The sequence below is a fragment of the Larus michahellis genome, chromosome 3, assembly GCF_964199755.1.
Source record: "Larus michahellis chromosome 3, bLarMic1.1, whole genome shotgun sequence".
Lineage (NCBI taxonomy): Eukaryota > Metazoa > Chordata > Aves > Charadriiformes > Laridae > Larus > Larus michahellis.
Genome location: NC_133898.1, coordinates 129,763,352 through 129,775,474, shown reverse-complemented (window position 1 = coordinate 129,775,474; position 12,123 = coordinate 129,763,352). Strand labels below are relative to the sequence as shown.

The 12,123-nt window shown below is 42.6% G+C and overlaps 1 protein-coding gene across 2 annotated transcripts in view; it reads right to left on the bottom strand.

The window, feature by feature from the left end:
* Nucleotides 1–12,123, bottom strand: part of INTS9 (integrator complex subunit 9) — a 74,169-nt gene that overhangs the window by 15,974 nt on the left and 46,072 nt on the right. For both annotated transcript variants that reach the window (XM_074582122.1, XM_074582123.1), the window contains exons 12-14: nucleotides 10,027–10,198; nucleotides 4,455–4,579; nucleotides 3,067–3,234 (exon numbers count right to left, since the gene is read on the bottom strand). In XM_074582122.1, coding sequence (XP_074438223.1) covers nucleotides 3,067–3,234; nucleotides 4,455–4,579; nucleotides 10,027–10,198 — 465 coding nt within the window. The remainder of the gene's footprint in view (nucleotides 1–3,066; nucleotides 3,235–4,454; nucleotides 4,580–10,026; nucleotides 10,199–12,123) is intronic.

The window sequence follows — 12,123 nt, the reverse complement described above, 5'->3', positions numbered from 1 at the left end:
AAGGTTCTTATTAAGGGGTGAGCATCAAAGGAAATACAGGCCCCAGGAAAACAGTCTTTTCCTCCTTCTCCCATTTATTTGACAACCAAACAATGATCCTTTGGGACTGACTGTTGTGACTGGTCACAGGGAGTAGGAGAGATTACGCAGTTACACTTCAGCAGTTCTCAGCTATGCTGCTAAGACTCAAAGACTCCGTCTCAAAGACTCTGACTCAAGTCAGAGAGGATGGGAGACCGTGTACCATCCCTCCCATGCCTTATCACCACTCTGCAGGTCAAGCTGGAAGCAAAAACCAGCCTCACACGGTGATGTGACGAAGACATGATGAAGTGGAGATTGTCCTGACAGTCTGTGATCACTACAAAGTTGGCATTGCTATTCCTCTAGCAAGTTCCACTAAAAAGAACGAGCAAGATCTCTTTTTGGAGATGATTTGCACATCTCAGTGCTGGGGAATGTCATCCTCTTAACAGCCCTGAATCACAGCCTTGCTCTCAGAGGCAAGCACCCAACCACTAATGGGTCTAACTCTCTAAGAGCCCCTTGGGGCAAGCAAACACTACCTCCCTGACGCCAATGGGGAAGGACAACAGCCTTCCTGAGAGTCTCAGAGATGATCTTGTCTACCTAATTTTTGCATGATATTAAAAAGTCTTTTCAGGAGCATCATTATATACCTAATAGCTTTTTGCACCAAGTTGGTAAGCGCGGTTTTGGAACCAGGGAGAATACCTGGACATGGAAAATCACATGAGATGTTCCTACTCCCTGAGCAGAGATAGCTTTGAAATTAGGACTCCTGTGTGAATATAATCTGATGCTATTTGTTAGAGGGGAAAAAAGGGCAATTTCTGTCAGTATACCTGTCTGTGAAGCTTTCTGCTTGAACTCTTCAAGTTAAAGTGAATGCCATAGAAACCAGCTCTCATCTTCTATGTGCTTCTTTGATACCCACTCCCAGGTTGTCTACAGTGCATCCTCCCTCCAGCATCCCAGCAGTTTTGGGAAATGCTCTTATTTCTAAGCACTGTTTTTACCTAGGGGTATAGGAACAATCCATTCGCTTCAGTGACAGCACCTAAAACCCACTGGAGATCTGGGTTTGAGAAATGGAGAGCGTTTTCCCATTTGTGGCTGCCATGAGACTGAGCCCACATGGCCTCTTGAGCCTCAAGTGTAAGGGATGTCGCTGCCAAGAGCCAAGCTAGCAAGAGAAACACTGACTTGTTTTCTGACGTGGTCCAGCCCCCTGAGCATGGCACACTGCCTTCGGACTAATAAGCTCTGCCAGGGAACTCTGCAGTCCTCTGTGTCCTTTCCAATGGGAGCTGCATTTTGTGTTTTAGACTTGTGCTGATCATAGAGGAAGACTCCGACAGAGCAAGAAACTGAACCTGCGACTCCCATGGACCAGCCTAACTTTTAAACAACCCTCCTCCTGGATAGGAACTTCAAAATGTGTGAGGGTTAGTGAATATTCATCTGTAGCATCTGTGCTAATTCGCATTCCGGTTGTAGGGAAAGCTGGTATCCACCCTCCTCCCAGGGCAGACAGGAGGGATAGGCTCACATACGAAGGCTCGCTCACACCCACACAGTTTAGGGGAAAACCCAAAGCTTCAGGAGAATAACAGGTAAGCCACATGCTGGCTCTCTGCCCTCAGAATGTACGATTCGTTTTGGTCATGCTGGTGAATGGAAGCCACGTTTTACTAGTTTTAGGTTTAATAGGATCCAATAAATATGCAAATTTCCGAAACAATTAAACATACATGCCATGATGGAGTTGCATCCAAGTATATTTTCTAATTAAAAAATCCCTCCGTGTCTCTGGCAGTCCTCTAACCAGTGGGCTGGGCAGGCTCCTAACGGAACTGATGCAAAAAGTAGACACGTGCGAAATAGTAGGAATGGGTGTCGCAGACTGGCTGAGGGATTTTGTTACACGGGTACCAGTTCTGTACTTCATATCTGGCTTAACTAAGGGTTCTTCCTCCCTCTACTCTCTGACGAGAAGTAGACTCACGTATTCATCGGTTTCCAAAGGGTAGGAACGCTTGCTTGTAAAAAGACACTGTCACCTTTGATCCAAGGACACATTTGTGCCGATTGGATTGTCAAAAAAATATTTTCAGATCATGTCTGTTAGAATATGGCTCACCCTTTGCATTATGGGTACATTTATATTTGATTTACGGGGTTAATAAATTATTAATAGATGTTGCGGGTGTAAGTAGCCCACATTACAGATGGCTACGAGCAACCCATTAACCTGTTGGACTTCAGCAGTCTGTAGGAATTAACCATTTCTTGGAACTGTTGTAATACAAACGAGCCATTTCACTACCATGTCTTTAACATACAACTGAATACTGCTCCTCAAGGGAAAGGGTATTTCTCACGGCAGGTACAGCTGGGGAAGGAGAAAGGCAACCCCTGGCTACTAACTCCCAGATTCTTTGGATCCTTTCTATGGCCCTGGGCCACTAATTCAAATTGCAGTGCCTCAACTTACTCATATTTAAACTGGAGGTGACTGGCTTGCCTCACGGGTGGCTAGCAGAGACTGTCCATTGGTCTGCATTTTGAGATGCCGTATATCCTTGCAAAGACAATTAACTTGAACATATTTTTTGCCTGCCCACCATGTTTTTTTTTCAATTCCCATTAGTTTACACAGTGAAATTTTTGCTCAGAAATGCTTCTTTCTTAGCCCTCCATTTGATACAAAGTGCCTTACATGATCATAGTCAACAGTAAAGAGGGGGGTGAGCCCCTGGCCCAGGCTGCCCAGAGAAGCTGTGGCTGCCCCATCCCTGGAGGTGTTCAAGGCCAGGTTGGCCGGGGCTTGGAGCAACCTGGGTCTAGTGGGTGGTGTCCCCAGGGGATGGGACTAGATGATCTTTAAGGTCCCTTCCAACCTAAACCATTCTATGATTTTATGATTCTATAAATCACAGCCACAAGAGATCTTTAGTCAAAGGGGGCTACTGAAGCAGTAGCTTGAATTTGGCTGTATAAGCAGGAAGCCACCATCTTTTTTTCCCCACTTTTGTTACTCACTTCTGGCATGATTTCGATCTTCTCATAGCGCCGCTTGTACGGAAGAGTCAGCACCTCCGCTCTGCGGTAGGACATTGGTGGCGGCTGGCAGTCTATCATCAGATCTGTGCGATGAGACTGGGTGGGGGGTGGCTGAGTGTACTGCTCTGGGCAAACTACATGGAGAGGCTGGAAGAGAAGAGAGTGGTGACTTAAAAAAATGTTCAGTTGATTCTGTGCACTGCTCTACAACAGTAATCACTGCCATAAGGAGGACTGCAGATAGCTTTTTCTTCCAAATCCTTGTCATCTAAATTGGAAGCAAATGATGGTAGTGGCGGAGACCACCAGAAAATGGCATGGAGTGAGGCAGCTGTATCAATATGCAAGGCTGCAAAACCAGCAGCACAATAAGCAAATCTGAGTTTTCATGACCTGTCAGCAGTATATTAACAAAGCATAAACAGGCTGGTTGCCACAAGGATCACTGCAGGATTTAAGGAAGCCAAAGAGCAAGACAGTGTTTCTGCAAACTGTTTTGGAAACAGCATTATACTTCAGTAGTAACGTGTAAGAAGATGCTTGTCCGAAAAACAGGCAGTGGCAATTGCTATCAGTTGTGCGGTGACAAGCCAGATCACAGAACAATGAGATAAAATGATCCAGACATTGTCAATAGGTTTCGAAGAATATGTATTTTTGTGTTCAACAAATTGAAGACAGAACAAAGGGAAAAGCTCAGCCAGGAAAAAAGAAAGGGTATTATTTTAATTATGTCATGAGTCAGAAAATAAATTTCAGTAGAAACAGATTGGATGAACAAGGAGAGGCCACTAAAGCCAAAAAGAGCCAAGGGGGGAAAGCAGAGACTACACGGACGCTCTGTCTTCCTAGACTGCAGAAGTCTGGATTTTGCAAATGGAGCAAAGAAAGCAGTGGGTTTGGAAGGAACGTGAAACTCCAGAACAGCAACGCCAGGACCAAAGCAAGTATCAACTGTAGGATAAAGAGCAGAGGAGATGGTTAAAGCTGAGGGCTCTGAGGATACTTTGGTACCCTTTACATTAAGACAGCATAGACACATCCAGGCTTATATATACAAACAGGAAAAAGTGATTATGACTATATATACCTAAAAAGGAGGAAAGGATTGTACGCACCATTTTCTCTGCATTTTAAGCTTTTAAGGATCTTCCAGCCACCCTGTGCGGAGACTGGCAGTCATTCCATATTCACGTTGGAGCAGGATGATAAAGGAGGGCTCGATGCTATGTGCTCTCTCATGGGAAAAAAAAGGATCTGGGTATTGTCTTGATTTTGCTATTGTATAATGTAACAGTTGTTCACAATCGGCCTGTTAATTTCAGGTGTGTGAAGAAACGTAAGAAAAAGCAACAGAAATTCATTACCTGGACTTCTTTGAGTAATTTAGACACCTGAATAAAATTCAGTCTTGTGTCAATGGGACAGTAAACGCATTTCATGGCCAAAGGTTGATAAGGAGCCAGGGCATCCAGATAAGAGAAATCGGGTTCTGAAAAGAGAAATGTTGAAAACACTCAATGCCTATTAAGAACCAAGATGGCCCAGTTCCTCTCTGATTCTATGTTCTAGTCTAGACAAGCTGTTGTTCAGCAATGTTAATTCTGTTATAGATTTCTCTTCCCTTCTTCCTTCCCCCACCCGTTACTCTCAGTTAATTTGATGAAAATTATGCCCACAATTAGTCTTACCTTAATCAAGCAACAGAGCAATACTATTTCATTTGAACACATTATTGCATGATTTTTATAACAAATTTAATCAAGACAAAAACATAATCTCTTATTTTTAATCAGATCCTGTAAAAGGCGGCAAGATGTAGAACTTTTTGCTATCATAAGGTAACCCAAACGTCAGCTTGTTTTTCACTATGACAAACACGCAGGATGAAGATTGGATCTTGATAACCCTGTACCAATGTCCTCTGCTACAGACAGACACGCTACCTCCCAACTCCCCCTTTTCCTTACTATATATATATATTTATGTGGGTTTTTTAAATCCAAGTGCCAGGTTTAGACCGGTGTGTCTAAATTTTAATATAACCCAAGAGGACCTGCAGGGAGCCCTCCCGTTTAAGGGACAGGCAATCGGGTTTTTTACAGTTATGCCAGCAGAGCAGTTCCAGTTCAGGCCAGCATGAACTGAAGGTCGCTGGCGGCAGGGGCTATCCAGGAGGAGAGATGGGCTGTGATAACTTCGTTAGCTGGTATTTTTCTTAGACCTAGCAAGTCTCAACTTCCCCTTTGTATTCTTATTATTGACTTGAAAAAATCAGATTAGAAGTTTGCCAGGGAAAAGTCACGCACTGAATGGGCGTTTACTCACACAGAGAGTATTACACCATTGAGAATACTACGGAAAAATACTACTTCTTTGATAAATGAAAAACGTAGGTCTCGTAGGTGATGCAGTGTAGGATACACGTAGCCACTTAATTCTGGGGGCCACCAACTAATGATGTGGAAAAGCTTATGCCATCACTATCTACCAGATAATTGTGGGATAGATCGCATAAAGGGAATGCTAGAAAAGGAAAAAATGGTATTAGTTTGGTAAGTACAGAATGAGAAAAAGAGAAGGGAATGCATGAAAGACTTATCAGCGAGACTATTCTGAACCACAGGGCCTCAAAGGACAACCTGCAGAGTGAAGTGCAGCTGCGAACCACCAAGCCTTACTAGAAAACAGTATGAGGTATTTCTCTGGTATCTGCTCGGGCTGCGTAAAAGGATGAACTTAAAGGAAACTCAAATACAGAGAATCCAATCTAGATTTAGACAGTCATCTTCTACGTTCTTACATCACCCTCACGAGAGCATGGCTGGATTTCTCATACCGACAGCAAGTAAAAATATCCTTTAAAACTTTACCACAGGAAGTTCAGCACGCAATATGGCATCTGACATTCAATATTGGGCCTCATTCTACTGATAAAGACAAGTTAATTGCTAGCCTAAAAATCTGCTGCTGGCTAAGTACCAGTGATCACGATGTGGTTATATTTACCCCGTGAGAACAGAATATAGCATCAGCCAATGATACATACGTTTGGAACCGTCAAAGGGATAATTTTCCCAAGTTTAAAGCAATTGTCAGAAAAACTGCCTGGGAACATCAAAGTGAGAAATATTAACAAAAAATGATAGTTGTACAAGAACATCTTACTAGATGCCCAAAAAGCCATGAATCCACAAACATGAAATAAAAATTATACTGGGCAAAAAGCCATGCTAGTTAAAAGCAGATGTGTTAGTGGCAATGAAACAAAGCCTAAAAATATCAGTGTAAAAAATAGGAGTTAACGGCAGTGAAATTTAACAGCAATGAATAGAAGTTTAAAAATAAGAATACGGAGAAGGTAGCTAGTTGAAGAATGACCAGTGGTCAATTAGAGTTAAATCAGAAGACATTTTAAAAGTCATTGGGGAAAACCAGAAAACTTAAGTAAGGCACACGTCCTGTGCTAGAGACGTATAATGCAATTGTAAGATTAAAATGTTATCAGAGAGAGCTTTTCCATCGCATCCGGTGGTGTGAATGACACAGAGGTTTGACTGCTTGTACCTGAAAATGCCAGGAGTCAGCACCTTGTCAGACTACGTATTTTTGAATCAGTAGGCTCAGATAATGAGTAACCTGGTCTAGCGGGAGGTGTCCCTGCCCATGCAGGGGGTTGGAACTAGATCATCTTTAAGGTCCCTTCCAACCCAAACCATTCGATGATTCTGTGATATGATAATGTACACATGTGAATTTTTTTGATCTAACAATCCAAAATGGCATCCAGTCTATAGTCTCCCTGAACAACTAATAAGAATGTAAGAGCCTAGAAAAACTGAGAGATTCTAACGAAGGAATTCTAACCCAGGACACTGAAGATTTAGAACACGTGAAAAACGTAAATTGAGCTAGTCTCACACTGAACTCATGTGAAATACATGAATAGCTGTTTTGAAACTACCAAAAACCCAGAAGTCACCTGTCTGATGAAGACGGTGCTTGTCAAGGACACATATTGACTTCTTCTGACAGAATCACAGGTCTTTAGCTTTTCCGCCAAGACATCTGATTTACTCCTGTGTGACAGAGTTATAAAATCGTCCACTGTACAGCACTAATGTGGCATACATGAGCTGTTTTTAAGATCTCCTAGGGAGTTAGTTTTTAAAGCATTGTTGTTATTGGAGAGAGAGCAAGAAACAGACTTCTTTCTACCGTGTTTTCTTCGAGAATTTCTTTGTGGCTTAGTGGTATTCAATATTTTTAATCAATAATCTATTCAATACTGCTTCAGCGGTAACATTTGCAGATGACACAAGCAAGAAGAGCAGCTCTGCAGCTCACTCACAGCTGGTGTCCTGTCTATTGGCTGCAGCTGCTGATTTAGTCTATATTCTCTCAGAGTTGTTTTTTACATTACAAATTGGAAAGGTGGAGACTACCCAGCTCCTGTGGACTGAACAAGCAGTGTCATCATTAACAATACTGCATGACCTGTCCCAATTACTGGAAACTAAGAGTCTTTCACAGGAAAAGCTAGAACATCATCCGCTATCACGTACTGCTTCAATGGACCAAATTTCTTTCATAACTACAGGGGATTTTATCTTAAAACCAGAGAAGCTAAATAATTAAATAATAAAAATCCTGGGCATCACCGGAGGTTCTTCGGATTTCCACTGGAGTTACTAAGAACAGAAGAATTTAATCTGCTAGGGATTTCTGTAGACAAGATGTCTTTGTTCCAGCTGAGACAGTCGTAAGGAAGCAGGAACATCCTGCTGAGTGGATATGCCTACAGACAGAGACAGAGTCCAAAAGCCACGGATAGACGAATTTAGGAAACAAATCACCACAAGCACCTTTGGAATCACTGTGCACTCCAAGGCCATCACAGCCAAGGCAGATCTCAATTGGAGTTTCAAGTCTAAACTGGGAATCAATCTCAAAGATCATGACCTAATGTACCCACAGGCTGTTACGACTGCTATTCGGATGCCTTAACAACCTGCCAGGGCCATGCTCTAATAGAAGACTGCTCTATTTTCCTCACTTCACAGAAGGATTACATATTAATACTGAAAGGTCAATTACCTCTCCCTACAAGAAGGCACAGAATAAGAGTTCTTGCCATTAAAGGCCAGTTTCTGACACCCTCACTGATGGTGGGTAGCACATTCAGGACATGATTAATGCCACTGACTTCCTCTGCGTAACCCAGCAGAGGCTGTGTACGCTCCGGTTTTAATTGAAGCCCCAACTGGAGCAGAATTCACTATTTCCAAGATAATGCATATTTATATCGCCATTTTACCAATTACTGTAATTAGGGCACATCTCCTGCAAGTACCTCAAAGGTCAGGAGCGATGGGTACTGTAACAGCTATGACGTTAGTGCTGTGGTACCATGAACCACTTCCCAGCATAAACAGTCCAGATTTAAGTGTCTTCTCTGCTCAGCAGGAATGCCCTTCTATCTCCCCTCCCCGTGCAGTAGGGCTAATTACACACTTCTTTAAATCTTTGCAAATTGGTTTAAGAGTATCGTGATATTGTGACACTTTCTGGTATCAATACTGTGAAAGAGCCAAAGGGACTAGTCTCAAGTCTACGTTAAAAAGACAAAGAAGGAAGGAAATAACCCTTTCCCAATCCGCTTTGCTTTAGGAGGTTATGTGCTTTCCAGCAGTCCTGTTCACTAAAAAGAGGAGGAAAATAAGCTTAACAGTGGGACTCCATCACGCCTTTGCTGTGGGAGTAGGTTTGATCAGTTACTGTGTTCTCCTCCCCATTTCTAGTTACTTTGTCCTAGTCCAAAATCCACACCTTTTTTATCTGGCTAAGTTATATATAACACATCTCCCAATTATACCGGAGCTCATTATACATAAAATCAGTAGCAAAAGCCTAAAGGATTATTTCCCTTCTCAGATCTGAAGCGTGCCCACTGTAGGGTTCTGTTTGGATGACACATCGGGTATAACGAGGAGGAGGCACCTGGACAGAACGTCAGTCTGAGGGAAAGCCTTGAAATATTTTTAAAGGAGATCAAACTCTGGAAGATATCCCCTTTGCTAGGTTTTATGACCTCTCTTAAATACTTTGTCTTGCTGTTTAACGATTGCCGTGGTCCCAGGATGCAGCTGCCCTGTGGATCTTAGGCCACAGCTCACTCTGAGATAGATAGGGCTTGATTCATTAGATCCATTAAAAGTAGGGTCAGCACTAGAAGCTGACTGGGAGAAGTGGAGGAACCTAGAAGACCTGTTGTGCCCCTGGCAGCCCGAGTCATTGAGAAAAGGAAACAGCTCCCCAGGATACTAGCTAGAGTGGTACCTTCAGCTTCAGGTACAAATGTGCCTCTCGGCCAAAAATCGTCGGAAAAAAAAGCTCAGCCAGAAGGCAGCAACGGCAGAGATCACTGCTGCCAGGTCTGTATGGGGTGCACACTTCTGAAACAGCAGATGACAGAAACATCTTTAGAAACAGACTGTCTGGTTGCCTGAGGTTCTGATGAAAGGGCGGGAGAAAGGATGAGGAAAGGTTTGTGATTCCAATGGAATCTGGGGAAGTGTTTCTCCTTTCTGACCAGCATCAATTAGGTCTTGCCTGGGTTAACTTGCAGCCAGCTGCTTTTAATCCAAAAATTAATTTCCTGTAGGCATTTTACTGCTGTGCATAACACAGATTTTGCTTAGAAATAGCAGGAATGGACTCTGCATGGCAAAGGTTGGCTCTGCACGGCTAAAATGAATTAAACGGCACAATAATTACATTTGTCCCTACAGTCAATCCTGGGGTCTTAATTTAGATGAGCTCCTACTGAAGTCAGAAACTTTTGCCCCAGAACAAATGAGGAAAGCCCCCAGGATGCGGCCACACTTAACCAGAACACGCAATCCATTGTTAATTTGATAATATCTGCATTTTACTTACCTGTGAATATAACAGTGTTCAAGCTGGACTTTCCCCATAACTCCATGAAATGAACCACATCCCCAAATCTGAGAGAGGGATGTCCAGTGAACACCACACACGGCTGCTTGAAGTCATTGCTGAAGTCTCCATGGATGCTGGGATAATGTTTCAGCTTGTTTGTCTGAATGAGCTGAAATAAAAACAAAAATCCAGACATTACAAACTTTTCATGCCTCTGTGCTCTGTAGTGCAGTGTGTTTATTTTTATGAGATTATAAATACGCTACAGTTTATTTCTAATTCATGGCAGAGTCCCTTCCTGCATATCCCCTAGATTTTCCAACAGATTTAGTCATGACTGTCCTAAATGTTATGAAAAGGAAGTCAGAGTATGGGGCCAGGTGCCTCCAAGTCCTTGCTCTCATTTCTTTGGTACCAGCAGCACGGTAACTGAGAGGAAACTCCGCAAACACTCCCTGCTTACAGTTTCCTGGAGTGAACAGCATGCTCAGCTGCCAAATTCAAAATAAGCTACTTTTTTTCCTATTTGCCATGTCTACGAAGAGCTCTGGGCACCAATGTTGAACCTGGTTTTGCTGCCATCACAGGAGTACCAGGCAATTTTGCCTTCAGCAGTTGCTGCTATGAGTTTCATTGGTGTAACGGGTCCACACAAAGTCAAGTCCTCTGAAAAAACATATGAAAGAACAGAATGACTTGCGTTTCCTTAACTATCGCTGAAACTAGCAATTACAATAAACTAAGAGCAATAAATACTTGTCACTAGAGCTGTCAAACAGAGTGTAATCAACGACGCATGTGGAACAGATTTCTTTACCAAGATGGGGGATTTTATTTATCAAGGAATTTTCTGAAGAAGAATTTTGCTTTATTTCTCCCGCCGCTGTTTTCTAATCTGCAAAGCAAGGTTTCAACTTAAAAAGCAAAATAATATACTAGTCTGCTAAGGACTTCACGCAATGTTTTGCAAGTATTTTCTTGGCAGGTATATGCTTCCACCCCCCGCCTCAAAATAACTGCAGTTCTCTTCAAAAGCATGCAACTTAACACAAAGAAATCATACACTGAACAACTAAGAACATACATGGAAATAAAGGGCGTGAAAGAGGGAAACGGTACTTCCTTTGTCAGCCAGTTTTTAAAGGACTGTTCATCAAAGATCTCTCCATACGTTGCTGTCTCCCGTCAGGCGTTGCAACGCTGCTCAAAATACAGAATTTCCACATGCAGGGTTCAGCAACCCATTTCTGCATCTCTTGAGCCATTGAACCCCAGACGACGCAACTAATTAGGCAACAGCATGCTCTTCACCACATGTCATAACGTGATGTGTGTGCATCCTGCCCTTCTAGCAGAAAACCCTGCCACTCAGGATGTTTCTCTGCATCGTAACATATTTGATTTTCAAAAGAGGAACTAAGAAAGAACATTACAATAAGCAACTCTTCTGGTCTCTCAAAGCTGTAATTTATCTTTCCAGATTCTCTTTTATTTGTTACTTTTTACCACGGTAGATCTAAGTTAAGATAGTGTGCCTACATGGAAATGAACAGAAAGCTGAGAATTCTGATGCGTCTTTAAGCCTCTTAACAACTTATGCACAACAAAGCACTTCAGAACTTAAGGTTATTACACAATTAGGTTCTTAATTGAATTTAGCATCATTAAACAATAGTATCAACCCTACTCAGCATCTAGCTATCACCACCTAAAGATAATATGTTTTGGTGCTAAAACAGGCAATGTACAAACTTACCCTCAATACCCCTTCAATAATAGAAAGTTGGCTGCCCACAGGTGCCAATATCTCTCTTTCTCCTTTCCTTCCTTGAGTTTGGTCTCCTTCGAGTTCCCAACAGCAAATATTTTGCTGTGATTTTGCATTCGACTTCCCACATGTCCTGTTTAAAACTGACGTGGAATACCTGGCTGGCTGGAATGGAATGGGATTGGGGGTTGATGTACGAGGGAAACTGTAGGTGGACACAAGCTGGTATTTCCACGTGGATCCTTGGATCATGGAGGAAGTAGCCAGGGCACCGCACTTTCTGCAGCTTACTAATAACATCAAATTCCTCTTTAGTCTTCAAGAGG